Source organism: Xiphophorus maculatus, chromosome 21 (genome assembly GCF_002775205.1).
Source record: "Xiphophorus maculatus strain JP 163 A chromosome 21, X_maculatus-5.0-male, whole genome shotgun sequence".
NCBI lineage: Eukaryota > Metazoa > Chordata > Actinopteri > Cyprinodontiformes > Poeciliidae > Xiphophorus > Xiphophorus maculatus.
This window is the reverse complement of record NC_036463.1, coordinates 19,868,542-19,889,208: the sequence shown is the minus strand read 5'-3', so window position 1 is coordinate 19,889,208 and position 20,667 is coordinate 19,868,542. Positions and strand designations below refer to the sequence as shown.

Below are 20,667 nucleotides of genomic sequence, written 5' to 3'. Positions count from 1 at the left end.
TCCTCTTTCTGAAACTCCGCCTTCATGAAGTCATCCCAACATGGCTCCTCTAATAACCCTTTAACAATGTTTCTACCAGAGTTGCACAGAGAAGTAGCTGCTATACAGAGTTCAGCAGATGTACAGTTCCACCAGGTGTTTGCTGATTGCTGCTAGCTAGTCTGAAGGAGCTGAGTGGGGGAGTCGCTGCTCTGTGAGGCTTGGAAGCTTGGACGCTTGGAAACTGCAGCTCCAAGGAGGAGCTTCGTCCTCAAAGGACGAACTAGGTCCACTCGGATATGTTGCTCAGTTGCCACCGGAGGTTAAAGGATTTCTGATCCTTCTGATCCTGCTGGTATTCTGATCCAATACCAGCAGTAATGGCTGGTAACGGCTGGTATTGCTGCACTCCATAAAGTGGATGTCATATGGAAATCCCGTCACATATAACTTCAGAAACCATATGACTGGTTTTCCACCTCCCTATTCATTTTGGGGTTTTTTTCTTTTAAATCTGTCTGCGTTTCTTGGGGAATCTCTGCCTTGCTCTGAGTTTTTTTTTTCTTTCTTTTGCGTCTCCATGTTTCTCCTGTGATTATTTTGTGATTTCAGTCCAGGTCTTTTTCCTCCTAATTCGTCAGGCCGCCAGCTGTGGAAACAGCCCCGCTCGGCTTCCACAGGCACCGCTTTGTTCCACCTCCCCCTTTATCAGCTACGGCTCCTTGAAAGAAAACACTAGTTTTGCATGTTGTTTACAGTGTGTTTCTCCCCTGTGCTGTGATCAAACATTCAGGAAGTCACTCATTTGGTGGGCTCCTGTTAGAGTGATGTCATACCGTCTACTTTGAATAGAAGTTATTTATGGGTTTTTTTTCCAGCCACAAATGATTGAGCAGAAGTAGTAGGTATGACATTTTTTTCCTGGGTCTCCTGGCTCACAGCAGAGAGTATTAATCTTCCTGTAGCCCTCCTATGGTCTATCAGCAGACTTATAATTCACCTCAGATCCTCTGTCTCTGCAGCTATCTCACCCTTCCCCGCATTGCAACTGCCAAAAGCCGAGCTTTTCCAGACGCCTTGAAAAATTGATGCTGAGATGCATCACCGAGACGAGGAAGAGCAGGGTGCATTAGTACAGCTGGGGGAGCTCTGCCGAGTGTCGAAAATGCATATTGTGTCGAGCGAAACGGTGTGTTGGCATTCGCAGATAAGTAGCATCACTCTTCTTCTTTTTTTATTTTTAACCAATCAAAGAAGAAGAAGTTGTTTACTGCATTTTTACTCCGGCATATCATCAGCTCTGATGGCCCTCGTTAAGGCGACGCAGCTGGGGGGAATGGAAGGCAGATGGAAGAGAGACGCCCCCGTTTCGGGAAGAAGGGGGGTCCTTGGTGTGAATGATTGGAACCTATCTCTTCAAAATATCTCTATTTGTGCCTAAATGAGCGGCGCACCAACCAGAACCCCAGCGGTTCCGCTCCGGTGCATCCACACTCCCCCGGCTCGGTTAAACACGGGTCCGTCCGGGCCCTCGTCATCTGGAAGGCGTTTATTGGGGGAAGCGCTCAGCTGGGCGGTCCGATGCCGTCGAAAATCTCTCCCGTTGCCAGCTGTGCTAAATGTAGCTCCAATCTAAGCACCTGTAGGTACTCGCTTCTGTGGTTCAGGGCCTTTTTGGGGGGTATCACAATCTTGATCTGGGATCATGAAACAAGTTTGTGGACTTGTCCCACTTAACAAAAGCCCCAGACACAATCACAGTTTGGGTGTTTTTGGCAATGCTCTATTTCCCCCTGACCTTTCAAGTTAAACTTAAACTCCTCTTCTCTGCTGGATGTGAGGTGATGCTTATGTTTTATGACTTCTGTTCCATTTTCCTCTTGACAATACAATCCAGTTGAGCCATGCAACTATTTAGCTTTCAAGTCTGCTTTGGGTCTTGGTGCACAAAGGCACAACACACACACACACACACACAGATAAGTACACCCACATTTGAACACACAGTGTCCAAACGTGTGTGGTAGCAGCCTACCACAGCGCTAATAGTGAAAACGGTTTGCCAATCCAGTGGGGAAATTAAAGAGAAAAAAAAGAAAGAAAAGGGGGTCGGAGAGTAAGGGGGCGAATGTAATTCTCAACGACCTTCGCTTCACCAACCCAAACATATTAGGCTGCCTTCTTTCTTCAGGCACAGAGAAAAAGCAATCCGCCAGTGTCAAACGAGAACATTAGTCCTCCGCGCAAAGCTGAAGAGAAGGCGACAAACCGGCGGTCTAACAATATAACAGTTATATTGCCTGAAGCTTTCCCATGGAAATAATCTGTCCTCCCACTATAAATGTCTGCTTGATATGGTTCTACAAAGGCAATGCAATCTGAAGCAATGGAATAACGCTATGACAGACTGTATAAGCCTCATAGAATTGGTTAGCTTCCTTAATCAGACCATTTATAAGCCGGGGCCAATACTGCAGAAGATCCCAGAACAAGAGCTTTTTCTTCAGCTGCATCCACAACCATAATGTCCGGCCCGTTGGTTCGGTTTTCTCTTTTCTGGTTCTGACAGGGAACAGCTTGTTGTTGGTGGGGGAAAAAACAACAACAACAACAACAAAAAACATGTCACCTACAACATGTCAAAACACCTCCAGGTAACATAAGTGCAAATACCTTAACAATGAACTCTGGACAGCTCTGTGAGGTCCAAGGAGAGTTAGCAGGGAGAGAGAAGAAAAAAAAAGGAACCTGGCTGTCAGCTGTCAGAAAACTCCAGCTCCAGCGGATCTCGGGTATTAACAAGTCCCCGTCTAACAAACGGTCACTTGGGGCCCAGGAAAAACATCATTAACATTTGTACTGGGGCCCAAAGTCATGCTGATCTCTGAGTTACTGAGAGGGCTAACCTCGCAGGACTCCCACGCTGCCTCACAACCGCAAGAGAGATTCATTAACCCAAGCAAGGCCAAGGGGTTCCCTTTTTTTTCTTTGGGATCAATTGAGCCATAACTCAGTTGCCCTGGGCAGATACAGCTACACTCTCCAGCTTCTTTATTAGATACACCTTGCTAATGCCTGAGTTGCACCCCCGTTTCGCCCTAGAACTGCCACAAGTCTTTGTAGCAGTGATTCAACGAGGTGTCGAAAATGCTCCTCGGAGATTTTAAACCACATTGCAACAGATTTGTCAGCTATACATTCATATACTGTTCCAAAACATTCCAAAGATCCTCCACTGGTCTGAGATCTGATGACTTTGGAGACCATTGGTGTGGAGTGAACCTACTTCTATGTTCAGGTTAGAGACAATTGTGGGTGGATAGAGCACCCACTCATTGTACTTAAGTCAGAGCAGAACATTTTGGTTACTGGTAAAAATTAGCCGTCCAAGAAATTCCTTAAGTAAGGATAAAAATGTATTTGGTGAAAAGTTACTCAGGTACTGAGTAACTGATCAAAACATCAATCATTTAATATTTAAAAATGACATTGTTACACAGACCAAAATATAAAGTCATGTATAAATAACAAATCCAGCAAAAGAATCAGTTTTGCAAATCAATTTCTTTCAAAATATAACTTATGTAACTTTGACAGAAACAGCAGGTGTGTGTCTGGTGAATTTTTTGGCTAAAACAAGCTTCTTCATTCGGTGAAGTTTCTCACAGTGGGCAGAGTATCCGGAAATTTTACTCAAGTAAACTCGATACCTAATGAGAAAATTACTCAAGTAAAAGTAAAAAGCACAGCATAATGAAAATGTACTTAAAAGTATATTATTTCCCCATAAATGTTACTCAAGTAAATGTAACTGAGTAAACTTAACTAGTAACCCAACTCTGGTCTTCTGGACACCCGGGTTGTGATGAGTTGTGATGAGACTGAACCAGTCTACCACATTCAAAGTCGTCCGCATTTTAAAGCTCGGCTTGAGGAAGTCATCTTTATGTTATTGTTCACATCTGGAAACGATAACATGACGCCACACAATGCCGGAGGGCAAAAAGACTAATGTTTGCATGCCGTCCATAGCCACGATGCTGCGGTGGAACAATTCTGTTAATAAATTAAACCTGCCGATGTAGGTATCATTCATTTAGTGCGGCGTGCCACAACAAAGGGAAAATAACACAGAAAATCCGACGAGGAATAACTCAAAAGCACACATATTCTGTTTTTTTTCTCATTCTTTGAGTCGGCTGCGCTACACACAGACCCACTGCCAAAGCACCTGTCTCGACAATGTTACAGTTGTCAAAGATAAGCTGGCATAACTGACCTACTTCCCTCTCCCTTGATATTTCTTTCTTAATCAAAACTTGTCAGTGACCTGTAAAATGTGATAATCTTGGACCTTGTTATCTAGTTGCCGTAGCGTTGACTATTAGTAGCAAAGCACGGCGACCCTTTTCTTCTTCTAGAAATGTATTGGCGGTTGGCAAAAAATGTTAGACGAGCATTACTGCCACCACACCAACCGGTAACCTTTTCTTTTATATATCATGCATACATTTAAGATTTAGCGCATTATGTTGACAACTTGACAGCTAAATCCAATGATGCCATTGTAGCCATCGCAAGCTGGTAGTTTTTTGCCCTCTACGAAGTAGCAAAGTTGCAAAGTGTCTTCATGAATTGAGCTGCTGTCAGGTGATTTGGTGTCTGTATAAATAAGCAGCTGAAAAGCTGCACCATCAAACACTGAGAGGATGTAGAAAACCTCTGTAAACCATATCTACATCTCTGTGCTTACAGCTACAAAAACAAAAATAAAAGAACCCTTCTATTGACTCGCACAAAGAGATTTTTTTTTCTTTTTCTTCATCAAAGCAGCATATCAAACTGCTTTAGCAGATGCTCGACCACAGAGCATAAAAAAAAATTAATTAAAAATCTGCAGACGTTTAAAGCTATCATCATCGCAACTAGTGTTGGGACTCCGCAGAACATGGCTGCAGGAGCTCCAGAATGTGGCGAGTCACTCAGCAGGGACCAAACCACCAACCAATCAGAGCTGCTGGCTTCAGAAGTGGTTCCCCCAGGGCGGGTCTGTTTTACACACCATATATATATTTCCACAAGCACGGACGAAGATGAAATATACGGACGCAAAAGCTGGATAGTTTCCTCCTGCTTGGCCCAGCTGCGCCCGCTCCAATAAGTGTCCGCGGGTGTCGCCTCCGCCGCTCAGCTCTGCTCGACGCTGCCAAATATTTTTAGATGCCGTAGCTCGTCGTTCCCAATCTCGCCCTGGCCATGAGCTTGTAGAGCATATTCCTATGCTGCAATTATCATTAGCACTGATGGATTTAGCATGCTCGCATCCATTAGCTTCTCTAATTACACTGTCGAGAGATCTGCTGTCGCCAACAATCAAATTAATGAATTTGGCCGTTTAGGCTCTATTATTGCATCCAGCCTCCCTCTGCAACACGCACAATAATCCTTTATTCAGAAATATAAGCACACAGAGGGGGAAGGATTTCTGTCCCCAGGGGTGGAGGCACGGTTTAGAAGTCAGAACAGGAATGGGTGGAGGGTGTGGAGTTTTGAACGAGCAAGAGAAAGTCCTCAATCGCTCCCACTGTAAGACTTCCAACGCTCTGAACCCTGAGCAAGCCCAGTTCTGTTCAGCTGATTCGCTTTCTGCTGCTATTACAGACTGCGACACGCCTTCGGGGTCAGAGAAGCGCTGCGCCTACTGCAATTCATCTCGCTAGGAGCGAGTTTCTCCACTAATTAAACCTGTGAAGTGTGACAAATAGGTCAGAACAACCTGATTGTGTAGTAATCTCAACATACACCAGTTGCTCCGGCACAAAGACGGGCTTCGCTTGGTGTTCATTGTGACAGGTAATAATATTAATTGATGGTGTCCTCTGTTTCTGGGTTCAGAGACAGTTTTCTTGTCTGAATTTCACACCTTTCTAGACCCAGTCTTCTAACCCCCCCCCGCTTTATTTTCATACTTATCCAATTCCAGACTTTTCCAGACTCCTCGAGCCTGAGTTTTGAGCGCATGACTCAAAAACTGTGAACATTTTTGACACTAAGCTGTTTCAAACAGAATTGTTTGTGTTATGAAGCCTAGGCGCAAATTCAAACTGGAAGACTCTTTTATCCCCACCGGGACCCGTTAATTGAAGCGACCTGCCCACAATCGTCGACCTATCAACGCCGGACCAAGCCACGTCACGTCCAATCACCGACCAAGTCCCAGCTGATAAGGACCTTCATTCATGGCGTCCTTCGCTCTCCAGCCGAGCTCAACCCACCACCACCCCTTCTCCTCCATTCGCCCGGTCCTGAGGCCCGCACCCTTCTTCAACCTCCACCACCAGTGCCGGGCCCCGGGGGATGACGTTCCTAACAGCATCGGGGATGCTCATCTGAAGCCTATCGCTAACGCTGCGATAACCGTTATCCCCAGCCGGGGCCCGAGCGCCAAAGACTTTAAATTCTGTTTGTCAATAAACTCTTCTAATTGTCTTCTCATCTCCGTCTGAGTCTCTCCAGATTGAAAATCCGTTGAAAAGTGTGACTTTTACCCGAGTGTTCGTAAAAAAAAAAAAAAAAAAGGCTTGCATGTTCCAAAATCAGGAAATGTGTCTAGAAAGCACAAAATGTTAACAAATGATGATTACAAAGTTGCAAACTTTTATTGGTCCTTGTAAGCTTCATGATCATGATCATTATTTTTTTTTACTAATCATTGACTGCATTCACAGCATGACATATATCAAGGACCTTATCTCTGTTTCTATCACACATCATTTTTTCCCATCTCAAATGTTGTGAGATTGACTAAGTGCCGTGATCTTTGAAAACTGCTATTGGCAAAATGAAAACACATTTCGCACCATTTTTTCTGCTGCCTCAAACTTAAAAAATTGCTGTGAACACAGAACATCTGAGAGTGCAAATGTTAATATCCCCACTCTGCGTGTGAGCTTTTTACAAATGAAGCAACCCACCCTTTGGCTTGTTCAAAAAAAAAAAGGAAAACAAAAAAAAGAAAGAAAACCTTCATAAACTTAGCAGTAATGGCCTTATTATATAGTCATTCCAACTGAGAGCTGTGTAATAGATCAATTATATACTCTCACTTGAAAAGGTTCAACGTTTTCCTAACACCACAGCCTGAAACTCTGTGATATGATTCACAAAGCACCCCAGCAAAGCTGGAAACTGGTATGAAATTCAAAGGCAGAAAAAAAAAGGAACGGGAAGCAAACGATAGAGGGGATGAAAGGGAGGCATATGTTGTCTCGAAGCGAGAGGGAGAGAAAGAGAAAGAGAACCTGCTACAGATCGTTTCTGGCGGTCATTACTGGAGGGAATGGCTCCCATTTGTCCCACCTTGACATTTGAGAGGATCTCTGATTACACAGAGAGCGAGGGGGCGGGCAGAGGTGAGCGAGGAGAGAGTCCTCCACAGGGGTCGGCGGCACGGCTCGGATGATGCGCTGTCGCTACAACAATGAGAAGTCAAGGGTAAAAATAACAGGGAGCTGGGAGGGAGGGACGACGTGGCCCAGCGGGAGGGTGGACTTTTACAGTTGTGCTTTTTAAACAACAGCCTCTCTGCCTCGTTCTTGTTGCTCGCTCTCCCTATGAAACACCTGAGTGACGTGAATACGACGACATGTTGCTGGGGGGTTGAAGGGGTTGGGGGGGGGGGGGGGTTGTTTCTTCAAGGTTTGTTATCCGGTTTGAAACTGCATCTGATTTCATATTCTGAGTCCAACGTTGCAGTCATGAAATACGTTTGGGAGATGACAGAATTGTTTGGTTCTGCAAACAATGCATTGAATTTAGTACATCTGTGATCTGACATGTAGTAATTCATTACAAATGACTTCTTTTTCGTTTTTTTTTGCTAAGTGACTTACAAATATATGTTAGGTGTAAATCCTGCCCCATCACAAAATGACCAACTATCACCTTGTTCGTGCAGCGAGTCCCAATGCCACGAGGTGGCTCAAAAACACTAAAACCCCAGGAATCTGAACACTATCAAGAACCTGTGGACTGTTCTACAAAAGCAAGTGGGTCAACAGATACCAACAGACTGATTGATGGCAAATAGACTGTGTTTTATTAAGTCCAAAGGACCCCAAAGCACTTCACCCTACGTTCAGTCATTCACCCATTCATGCACACATGGTGGCAAGCTACTGGACACCAGCCACAGCTGCCTTGGGGCAGTCTGTCAGAGCCGAGGCTGCCACCGGATCCTCTGACCACTGGGCACTCGGGTGAAGTGTCTTGCCCAAGGACACAACACTGATTGTGGGATGAACTCCAACCACCGTCGCCTCCATCCCAGTCAATGATTAACTCCCGGCACTTGAGAAAGCAAGAAGGGCTCATTATCAGTCATAATTTATCTCAGAAAATCCCATCAGAATCTAACTAGATTAAATTACAGAAATTGTAATTGTAAAAATGACTTTTTGGCTGTCGTGGCCTTTACTTGACAGGAAAGCAGGTTGTGTGAAAGAGGGGGAAAACATAGGGCAAAGGTCAACGGGCCTGGACTCGAACCCATGACTGCTGCGTAGAGGACTGAGGCCTCTTCATTGGTTGCACTCCCACATACGCTGAGGTGTAAAATAAATGTTAATTTGATCTGTTAGTAAAGCTATTTCAGAGCCACCAAACACAACATTCATGTCAACGCCAATTTTTGGCATAATTATAAGGCAAAATATTCTGATATTTGAAAACAATTTGGACTAAGTAACTCTGTGAGATAAACTTTTAAGTAAAATTATCCCCAGGTACTTTTTATGGCTCGAACATTTCTTGAGCTGGCAAGTGGGGAACAACAGCAATGAAACGCTTTCCTCCAAAACCACATTTAGCAAGTAAATTGTCTGTCTGCTTCTGGAGCTAGCAGGGGGCCACCGACACGCTCCTGCATGCAAGGAGCGTGTCGTACTTGAAGAACCCGAGAGGAGCAGAGGAGTCGGAGCAGAGGTCACGAAGAGGTAAAGCCATTGAACGCTAGTCAAAGCCACCATGCCTGCGCACAATGGACAGGAAGTGAGGAACAGTAAGGTGTGACTGCCTTTGGTGGTGTTATGGGAAACTGCTGAGCGAGATAGAGAAGGCATGCAGAGTTGTAGATTGAAGGAGCCAAAAAAGACTATGGAGCTAGTTCCAAAACAAACTGCAACATCACTATAAGGGGTTTGGCAACATGAGCTCTTGCATGCTAACATTCTCACACAAGGATTTGCAAAGGAAAGGACGCTTGAGGGCAGTGGTAATAATAACTGTACTGGGATTTATTCAATTAAACACTCCATCCGTTCCCCCTGGTGCTTTTCCTCTTCTTTCTCTTCCCTGACCTCCCGGGAGTCTGTGAAAGGGTTGACAGAGGGGAAGAGCAGCGGGGAGGGTCAAAGAGCAGGCTTGGCTGGATGCATCATGACCCGGTCATCTGGCTGGACATGGAGGACTTGCGCTCACACCCCTTGGGAGTGTTAAGGATGATGGTGTGTGCACCTAACCCAAACAGTCAGAGCCAGTCTAAATCAACCCAGCAAACAGGAGGCGGCTATTTCTAAATTTTTACAGGAAACAGACATAAAGTGACATGGAAACATAAAAAAAGAATAGGATGTTTCCATAAGGGAAGGATATTTGCAGGCGCAAGCAGCTAATCCGCTGTTGTTCGAATCTGGCAGCTTCCTCTGAATGTAGATCAGTTCAAAGATGCGGAGTCTGACGTTCAAACCCCCATCTCTTGTGTCTTTTTTTAAGCCGGCAATTTTCCCTCTGCATACACAGAGCTCAGATTTTCCAATGATGGAGCACTTTAAAGGCCAAAAAGTCCATGCTGCGCAGGACACGTGCCAAGTGGTACATCTCCTCTGGCATCGGCCAAGGAGAGGAAATTTCTTGGCACTACACAACTGATTTAGTTTCTGCTGGTCAGACACCTGCTGCCAACATTTGAAGGACAGTGTGACACTTCCCACTTGCTCTCCTGACAATCAAACATTGCCTGGCTTATTTGAGGCCTTCAGCACTGAAGAGAGAGTCTCTCCCGTCACTTATCTGGCGCACACAGGGGTCATCCTGGAACGGCTGGCCAGGCGCCAGAGGAGCGGGCTACTAATAATACTTTCAGCACTTTAGCCCACTGAGATAATGCCAGAAAAGATTGCTGTTAGGCTGTCCTCTTTCACATTTTCCTTTCTCTAATGGAAGAAATAGGGGGCTGCGAAGAGAATGCGATTGTTGCCGCAATGAAAAGGACAAACCACAACTAATGTTGGCAATTTAGTGTGGCGAGATCATGCAAAGAGCAAACAAAGCGAGGGATTGTTGAGTGTCTCTAAGTCAATCAGGGAGCAGCTGGGTATCAACCCATCAATCACTGTCTTCCCCGCTGCACTGGCCCAATCACGGAGGGCTGAGTGGCAGAGAAACAAGCAACACTGCAGCCTGCTGTGGGCAAACATAGCAACCTAAAATAACCCCAGGGAACCAAGAGAGCTTGGCTTCCTCCTTCCTATACCAGCCTCCCCTCTTTACCCACTGCACACAAACTTTGGCTTCACCAAAGCACCTCTGGGAACTTATGAGTTAGGATCCCCGCGGCTGCTGAGCCCTCCCTCCTGTACACCAGTCCGGTAAGCACAGGGGCATCAGGGCGACAAACAACCTGTGCCGAACTGCAGTCACATCAATCAAAATCATATGGCTCTACTCAAGATTAGGATGGACAGAGGGCCTATTTAAGTTGTACCCTAGTGCTCACCAACTGGCCAAGGTGATCCTATGCCACCTACAAACAATGACTTGAAGGAACTCATTATCATTCCCAAATTAGATTGTTATTCCTTGTATTTTTTTTAAATGTGAGTGTGGAAGAGACTAACACAATGTCTAGCTAAATCTAATTCTTTTCTGACTAAATCATTGGCAATGGTAAGACTCCCACTGTCTAATCTATATAGTTCATTCCTTGTAATCTTTCCTGAATAAAAAGTAAGATAGAAAACAGCTGACGTCTACAGTTTGTGTGGTTCGAAGCGTCATTCTAGAAAAACTTCTATATAGGGAAGCTTGTGTTGGTTCAAGGCTGAAAGGGAACAAAGAACAGGAAAAACATCAGCCATGTCCCAAAAGCAGCTCATGGACATTATTAGTCTATAAGTGGCTCTGTCCAATCAGATAAAAAACAGAAACAAAACAGACAGACATGTGAGAGTGTGGCGCTTTCATGCTGTCTCAGATTTCTGACTGGTGCTTGAAACCCAGTGGCTTATTTATGAGCAAGAACCTCTTTCTCTCCTCCGCTCCGTCGTCCAGCCTTTCTCTGCTCCCTCTGCTGTGAGGGGGGAACTCGCGTCCCGCTGTGAGGCAGAGTGGCTCTCCTCCCAGTTGTGGTCAGGCTGTGCATGAATCAAAGCAGCGACAGAGCAGCGGGGAGGACGGCAGATGCCACAGCCAGAAAGCTTTTCAATCAGACTGCCCTTCCAAGCTGCAGCCAAGGTGAAACACTTCACCGGTGGATTAAAAAAAAAAAAAAGACATTCAACAGCCTTATGCGCGCACACACTACTCAGAATGACCTATTTTAATCCTGCTCATTAGCCAGGAAGTAACCCCTCTACAGTTAAAGGAAATAAAAAGAAAGAGTAATGAATGTGAAGGCCAATGGCGGTCTCATACAACATCTCTGTCTCCTGTCCGGGAGTCTTTGCCCTCAACTTAATTAACAAGGTGAGCACTCAAAAGCACATGAGCGCTGCAGCTTTGCTGCTCTTTTGTCTGTAAATGCCGCCCCTTCCTCATCACTGTACAACACCGCCGCGTTGCAAGCAGACGTTGAAAACGCAGGATGTCTTTTCGTTTTGCACCGTTTCACCATGCTAACAACATAGGGTATAATTGGCGTGAGGCGCAAACAAGTCGTACTTAAAGTGGATTGCTCTTCTGACAACCTCTTCTTCAGAGGGGCGCCCGCTTCAGTTTGCCATTTAAGGCCTAATTTGATTTCCACTGCTATGAACTGTGGGAGTCTATTGTTGTGGAAAATACCGGCTTGCACACTTTCTGCTGTCTTTGATGAGGAGGGTAGTTAAAAGAAGCGGCGGGCCTCTTTCGCAATCAAGTTTACCGCTCCATTTCTGTGCCTCCACTTTAGACTACAATGCCTCTTTGACTTGTGCTTTAAAGAGGAAAACAAGTCCTCTACCAGATCGTGATCAAGCCAAACAACTCCATGTCAACGGTCCATTGACGAAGAAAGGCTGCATTTCTCTCTTGTTTGTTTTCCTCCCTGACAACGGCTGATAAACCAATAATCTGTTGGTAGCAGCCTTGCATTGAGCGGTGAGAAGTGATCATTCCTCCTCGCTTTCCTGCTGTGAACCTTGAATGTTCTTTGTTATAGAGCCGCTAAATGAGAATGAATGGCATTAACAAAATGACTGACCCCCCCGACCCTTCTGCTCCACACTTCCTAGAAACAGGTGGCTCTCTTCGCAGGGCACTGAGTTAGTGGGATTCCGCGTGACAGACCCAGCTTTAGATGTGGGGTAGGTCAACACCTCTCCTTCCCCATGCTGCTCTTGTGGGTTTGAGCACGCTCAGAAAGGCCAGGGAAGGCAGGATGTCTATTGTATGAGGTACACAGTGGCGAATGTTTTCTTTCCCAGCAGGCCAAGAAGCTCTACAAGAGGAAAACACAGTGGGGTGTAGATGTAAAGGAGCAATGAAATGGAAAGTGAGGGAAGCTAATATTCCTCTTCCAATTTTTCAGTTTTGGCACCTGAATGGAGGCGACGGGCTCCACTTTGGCTTTTGAAGTGTGGCGAGCCAAGAGGTTTTCACTCACTTTCCCCGCTGAAATAGCATTCCTCGAATCGCTCGGCTGCCTTATACACCTCATCTCAAACTTCTCTCCGTGTACCCCAAACACTGTCACAGTGGAATTTTCTGTGGCGGACAGGAAAGAATAACAACACCCAGGTAGAGAAGCACAGACATAAGAGACGGCTGGGAAGGGATGAGTCTACTTCTGTCTTCCGCTCTAGTTTTCGACCCAACTCTTCTGCTCCTCCAAAACAAACAAGACTGAAGCTCTGCCTGACTGACTGCCTGACTGCGAGGGATTTTATTGTGTTCAACACTGAGCCGCTTTCTGGTTTGGTCAGCAAATCCCAGTCTATCAAAGATTCATGGTGTTGTCAGGAGCTCGCCGGATCCAAACATCGTTGGCGCTCCGCTTTCGAGTCAGCAGTAGAAGATGAGGTGGGAAAGAGGAGGGCATGGGGAGCAGAGCTCTGGGTCAGGATGTGAAACTTCAGGGAAAGTTGTTAAAGTAAGTTCTGAATCTCAAACTTCACCAAACCTCTAAGTAGAAAACAGTAAGCCGCAGTATTCCTTTTAAAGCAGATGAATTGCCTATCAGGTCTGCCGCTCTGTCACTTGTTTAGATTTAAATCCACTGAAGTTTCCATTCCATTCCAGATGAGCCTGACAGGCCTTATCAGCTCCCCCTGCCCCCCGAGGAACAAAGATTAGATGCATGGAAGGGGAGTGGATCGCGAGCATATCTGTTTATCTTGTTGTCTTTGTTTCACCTCGGCTCAGCTAGCTCATTCCGCTGATTTTTGCAGCAAATTGACTCCAAATATTTGTCTCGATGCGGCCTGCGCCTTTTCCCTCAAACTTCATTAGCTGGGAGAGGCGGCGGGGAGGGCGGCCCCACCCGGTGAAGTCTCCACTCCGTGAAAGTCTACAACGGTGCGTGAAAGGTAAACACGTCGTGCATTCAGAATCGCAAGGCTCACTTAGTCCCCCCTTATCTCTGTGATGGAGTGTTTTCCTCCTGCCTCTCTCAGGATACAGGCCTCTGCACTTCCCTAAACAAACCTGTCAAGGGTAGCGCGCCCATGAAACGGCAGCTCGGCAGCCAGACTCCGCTCTGCCAAAGACTTGTTTTTTTGTTGTTGTTTTTTTCCTTTCTTTTTTACGAGTGCCGCTTTGAGTGGTTCTTGTTTGGTTTGCTGATAAGGCCCATGTCGGAGGAACATGTGGTGCATGTGTGTTCCACTGGCCCGCTAATTAGATTGTGTGGCAGGGCAGTGAAGCATGCATTGTGAGCGCCGTCCAACCCCCACTCGCTTTAGCAGCCTATCAGATAAGGAAGCCATTCTGGATCTCATCAGTTTCCATTATGGAAGGGCTGATTTGGTGAGTGGCGCTGCGATGGGGATTCTAATACGTCCAACTCAAATGTTGCCCAACTGTACAATTGACACAAATAGTGCCTTGGAAAAAAAAAGTGTTAATGCCCTCTAAACTTTTTTCTCTTTGTCACATTGCAGCCACAAACCTCAGTGTATTTTGTTTGAATTAAGAGTAGTAAGAAGAAAACCAAAAGAAGTTATGATGAAAGGGGCAGGATCATGTATTTTCCAGGCACATAGTGCTATTTTATAGCACACTGAAAGACTTTGTTACCTTCAGTTACTATAAAAATTCTTTACATGTCCAACATGACTTAAAATAAATTTGGCGTTGCAATTTAACACTTTGAAATTGGTCCTCTGTCTCTTTAAAAAAAACCCCAGCTCTTTCTGAAACTTCGCCTTCAGGAAATTATTACAACATGGCTCCTGTATTAATGCTTTAAAAACGTTTTTACCAGCGTGGCACTGAGAAGGAGCTTGTGTAATTATCTCAGCAGACAAGCAGTTCCACCAGGTGTTTGCTAATTGCTGCTGGCTAGTCTGAAGGAGCTGAGTGGGGGAGCTGCTCTGTGAGGCAGAAGCTCAGAACCTTGGAAACTGCAGCTCCCAGGAGGAGCTTTGTCTCAAAGGCGGGGCTAGGTCCACCCAGGCGTTTTGCACAGCTGAATGGTTGCCATGGGAGATTAAAGGATTTCTCAAACATGCATGAAATAATCAAGGAAACACTCCAGGTATGTTTTTTATGAGGGAATAACATGACATAAAGTTCTATTTTAAAAAGTCAATTTTACATAATAATGTGCCTTTAAATTAGATCAGAATGGATCTGTTTGACTAATACAATCATTACATGTGGAGGAAAAATAACAGTGCACAACAAAGGGGAAGCTGGTCACAGTAGATGGGGAAAATTTGAATAAAGACTTCACCTTCCAGCAGGACTATAACCCCATGGTTAATGTGTGTATATGTTAGAATAGTCCAGTCAAAGTCCAGGCCCAATGGACAATCAGAGGCAAGTTTTGAAAAGTCTCGTACAAAGATGCCCGCCTTCCAATTTGACTGAAGTTGAGCAGAAAAGGCATAAAGTTTCGCCTCTAGACCGGTGAAGCTGGTGGAGACGCGCTGTGAAAGACCTGCATCGGGAACTGGGGCAGATGGTGCTTCTATAAAAATGTGGCGGTGTCTAAATCCAAATTCATGCCACATACTTTTTTTTAAATGGTTTTTGTCTGTGAAAATGTTGTAAACCATGCATCATTTAAATTTTATTTCACAATTATGTCGCGCTTTGTATTGGTTTTTCACATCAAAGAGTACTACGAAAGCATATGTGTCATTGTAGTGTAATAAAGTGCTTTGTAGTTTGTAGCTGCTAAATGACAACCACAGGAAAGGTTAAGGGGTTTAAATATATAATTGTAGCACTCTATAATCTTTTAATACTCTGTTCACACTGACATCCTTCTGGTGCAACTAGGTGTGTCACCATAACAAATTTTGCCGGACGATAAATTGTCCCAGGAGTTATTGCGATAAATGATAGTATTGTTGTTTTGAGACCACTTTCAGGTAATATACTGAGAACGGCATAATAATGCACGAACACATTCTCAACGATCAATAAACTTTAAATTCTCACTAACATTGAACACTGGAAGTGGAAAACATTTTAAATATACACAATAAATAAACAGAAACAGCAAATAAAATAAATTTTGAAGTCTGTGAAAAAAATTGTCCTTCAAAAAAAAAAAAAACAGGGCTAGTTGAGACCAAACTGAAGACTTTTGTGATCAAGTTTTTCAGAAGTTGGGATAAATCACAAAGCGTGACTAAAGTCCCACTAAAAGCTCGGCACTAACAACATTAAAAACGAAACGGCTCATAGAGTTAAAGACGGGGAGCAAAAGGAACCGACAGGGGCCACTCCAGTTTTTGGGTGAAAGCTCTGCGAGGCCCACATGAATCGGTTCCAGACTCGGGTTTCACGGCCGTCTGCCAGGGTCATTTATCAACAGATCCTGGAAACAAGCGATTAGGAACCTTTCTGACCACAGCGCCGGTGCTAACGCCCACTTCGAATGAGCGTTTCATCAAAGAGAATCTCTGATTGTCGCAAGAATCGGGACGTTTTTGGGTTGGGTTTTTTTTTTCATCTTGGTCAACGGATGCAGTCATTTTTTTATTGCTTCTTTCCACTAATATCAGCATTAAATACGGCAAATGAGTTGGGGAAATTCCTCAGATATAGCCGAGTTCTGCTGACATTCAGTGTCTCCTAAAGGAGGGGGGGGCTCCGCTTCCCCCAAACCAGAAAAAAACTCACTTCCAGGAGGCCTGGAGGAACCGAATCCTGCCTCCACCATGTCCAAGATGTACATTCCTGACTAATTAGATTAACACAGCCCATTGTTACTGACCCTTCCTCACCTTCTGTTTCTACATATTAGACCTCATTCATATTCAACCCCCACCTCCCTCTGGTGCTGACACTGGAACCAAAAGCAGTTTCAAAGAGCATCCAGCTGCTAAAAAACAGCACCATTCATAGCCTGTCATAAATCTCTGGCAGCAATAAAGAAAGGTTAAAGTGGGATTTAAATCCAAGGTTTGAAAAGAAAAAAGAAAAAAAAGGGAAGCTGCCGCAAGTGTATACGGGGGACCATTCAAGGAGCACAAAGGGAAGCGTAGGGTCCCAATTTTGGGTGGAGCGGGGATACAGTAACAGGATCCAGCAAAGCTCTGTGCTCTCCGGAGGCCCTGCAGCGTAAACAAACAGCTGAGACAGAACAGGGCCGACACACACACACACACGCACACACACACACACACACGCACGCAAACGCATGCAGAGAGACGAGCAATCAGAGCGAGGCAGTGAGCCCAGCAAAGCTCACCTCAGGGCACCCGCACTGACACAGCCTCATCACATTACTGACTGTCTCTGGTTTCAGAAGCTCAGGCTACCTGTCTGACAATAGGTCTGCTGCTTAGCCTTTTGCTGGATGCAACAGCTCGTGGCTCACGAGTCCAAGGACGATCAGTTACCGGACCGTCACAGAGAGGTCCCGATTTAAAGGTCGCTTTTATCAAGTTGGGAGTTTGGAGTGCTGGCCTGTGGGCGAGCCCATCCTTCTGCGATGCATAAGTGTGTTTTATAGTTGCTAGGGGTGTACCAATCACAGTTTTCCATCTGATCTCCGAATACCAATCTTCACAAAAGCCTGACCTGCCGATTCCAATTTTGGATGATACCGGTTTTTGGTTTTTTTGTTCGAAAGAAGTGTGGTTAAATGTAGGACGAAAGTCGCTGAATTTTCAACAGTGAGGTGACTACAGATAGCTGTCAGTCAAGTCTCTCTCACAGCAAGGCAGAAGAGGTCAGTGTTTTATTTTAAGACCTTTGCCGAGGTAGTTAGGACTGGTAGATAAGGCTACCAATCTAGTAGACTGGTAGTCTACCATGATCGACCAATCACTGATGTCCCAAAATTAAGGAAATAAGGGCCGATTTACTAGTGCAACCCTATCAATTATTGTAGAATATTTCAGTCCAGTTTCAACTATTCCTATGTATTACAGCTTGTACAGATGTCCTGATGCCAGAAACTGTTAGAAACCTTATATTTTGATGTTTTCAGACAGAAAATAAAGGTTTATGAAATCTTCCACTATGTTTTAAAAAATCTCTGTTCAGTGTACAGTCATCCAGTCAGGTTTGTCCAATCTAAGTTTTTAAAGTTTCAAACTAGACATGGTGAAATGCAATCCTGAGGAAACATCAAATAGCTTATGAATTCAGCAAGGAATGAGAACCTTGAAATTAGCCAACCCCCTGACAGCGAGGCCACTCTGAGCCATGAGTCACATCACAAATATTGGAGCTGCCATTAGAGGAATATCTAAGCGTCAACTCTGATATCAAAAGTAGCAGTTAATCTCCAGGAACCTCTCACATCTTTATCTAGTGTCGTAACTTGGGATTTGATGTTCACTTCCTCACAGACTAACCCCAGCTGATATATCTTTGAGGAAGAATTTGGCCCAGCAAAAAGAAAGAAAGAAAAAAAGTCTAATCAATATCACAGCCGGATGACTTCACACCACAAAGACGCAAAATGACGGACTTTCCCAAAACCAAACAGCACTGACGAGACATTCCTTCATCCTTCTGTCTCGCCGCAGAAAGGATCGCTTTCTGATTGCTTGTTGGCGCTTTTAGACGCTAGATGGCGCAGCCTCACGTGCAATAAGGGAGAAAGGGAGGAAGGAAAGAGAGGGGGTCGGGGGAAGAAGAATCTCTCCCACAAAATACACACACACACACGCCCCCACACACACCTGACTCACTCATGATCGGAACATAGGCTTTCTGGGTGAACACGGACCTGCACGGGGTTCCGAAAAACTGCACATCTTAAAGCAAAAAGAAAAAAAAAGAAAGAAGGCGCATGTGTGTTTTGTCGTCACTCACTTGCACTCTCGGTCCTCCAGGTCGAAATGCGGGTTGAAGTTGATAAGAATCCGCTGGTGGGGACCCGGCGCCGAGATGACCCACATGCACCTCTGAGAGGGCGGGTAGGACATCGGGTATCCGGGCGACGTGAGGTAGCTGGCGCTGGAGATTCTGATGTTGCCTCCGCATTTATCTGCAGAGATGAGCGAAAGGCATGATCTTTAAAGAGTGTGGCATGTCGCGCCAAAAAGAAAAAGAAGAAGAAGAAGAAGAAAAAAGCCCTAACCAATGTCGTAGATATAAACAGTTGTCAAAAGATACTTTATTTTTTTTTTTTTTTTTTTTTTTTTTTTTATTTTTCATTCATTTCATTCAATACAAACAAAAAAAATCTTTAATACAAAGAAAAAAAATAAAATAATTTAAAAAAAAATGAAATGAAAGGTAGCAGAAAGAAGAAAATAATCTTATAATATCTGCCCCTTTTTCTCAACTATGGATCAAAACAACAAAAAAACAAACAAACAAAAAAAAAAAAAAAACTAAAATTTTTTTGATTTGTCTTATGTGACAAAAAAAGAAAACAAAGGAAGACCAAAAAAACAAGGTCAATCATCAATCTCAACTGAACAATACTATACTTTAACTTTATACTATTTCATACTTCTTCAAAAAAACAATCTTTAACATTCTTTTAAACATGTGTAATGATTTAGCATTTTTAACATCATTTTGCAGGTCGTTCCACAGTTTGACTCCTTGTATCGAAGTACATCGTTCTTTCAAACAAGTTCTGAATTTAGGTTTCTTAAAAATCTGTGTCCCCTTAAGGTTATAACCACTCTCTCTCTTTTCAAAATTTTTTTGGATGTTTAAGGGTAATGTTTTTAGATGTGCCTTATACATAACCAACAAAATATTATAATCAACTAAATCATTGAATTTCAAAAACCTCAAATTACAAAATAATGTATTTGTTGGATATTTACCATGTTTTCGAGCAATAACTCTTATTGCCCTTTTTTGCAAAACAAAAACAGATTTTATACTAGTATAACATGCCTTTCCCCATACCTCAACACAATAAACCAAGTGTGGAACAATTAGTGCATTATACAACATAAATAATGCATGATCATTCAGAAAATCCCGTACTTTATAAAGCACTGCAATTGATTTTGCTAATTTTGTTCTTAAATAATTCAAATGGGATTTCCATGATAATTTCTCATCAATTATCACACCCAAAAATTTCACCTCACTAACTCTACAAATCTCTACACCATCAACTTTAAATGGAGTATTTACAATTCTTTGTCTCCTTGTAAATAACATATAATTTGTTTTGTCCAAATTTAAAGATAATTTATTTAGTTTGAACCATTTATGTATTTGCATAAATTCTATTTTCATTTCTTTTAACATCCCTTTTATATCATTACCCTGACAAAAAAAAGTGGTATCATCCGCAAATAGAATACATTTGAAAAACCCTGATACATTTACCAAATCATTTACATATAAAATGAACAACTTTGGTCCAAGTACTGAGCCCTGTGGAACTCCACATGTAATTTCACAAAATTCGGATCTAGTATCATGTACTTGTACAAACTGTTTTCTATTCTCCAGGTAGCTCGAAATCCACTGTAATGCCGGCCCTCTAATCCCGTATTTAATAAGTTTTTTGAGTAAAATGCTATGGTCAATCGTGTCGAATGCTTTCTTTAGATCGACATAAATGCTAGCACTATATTGTTTTTGATCAATAGCATTTGTTATATGTTCTATCAGTTCCATAAGGGCCATTGATGTCGAATTTTTGGCTCTAAATCCATATTGACTACTACTTAATATATTATTTTTATCTATAAATGTATCTAATCTATTTACAAATAGTTTCTCCAAAATTTTTGAGAACTGTGGCAACAACGATATCGGTCTGTAATTACTAAACATACATTTCTCACCATTTTTGTAAATGGGAATTACCTTTGCTATTTTCATGGC

The 20,667-nt window shown here is 43.7% G+C and overlaps 1 protein-coding gene across 3 annotated transcripts in view; it reads right to left on the bottom strand.

Annotated features, from left to right (window-relative positions):
- The window catches only part of nrp1 (neuropilin 1), an 83,995-nt gene that overhangs the window by 57,716 nt on the left and 5,612 nt on the right, over nt 1-20,667 (bottom strand). For all 3 annotated transcript variants that reach the window (XM_023326279.1, XM_023326281.1, XM_023326280.1), the window contains exon 3: nt 18,676-18,850. In XM_023326279.1, coding sequence (XP_023182047.1) covers nt 18,676-18,850 — 175 coding nt within the window. The remainder of the gene's footprint in view (nt 1-18,675; nt 18,851-20,667) is intronic.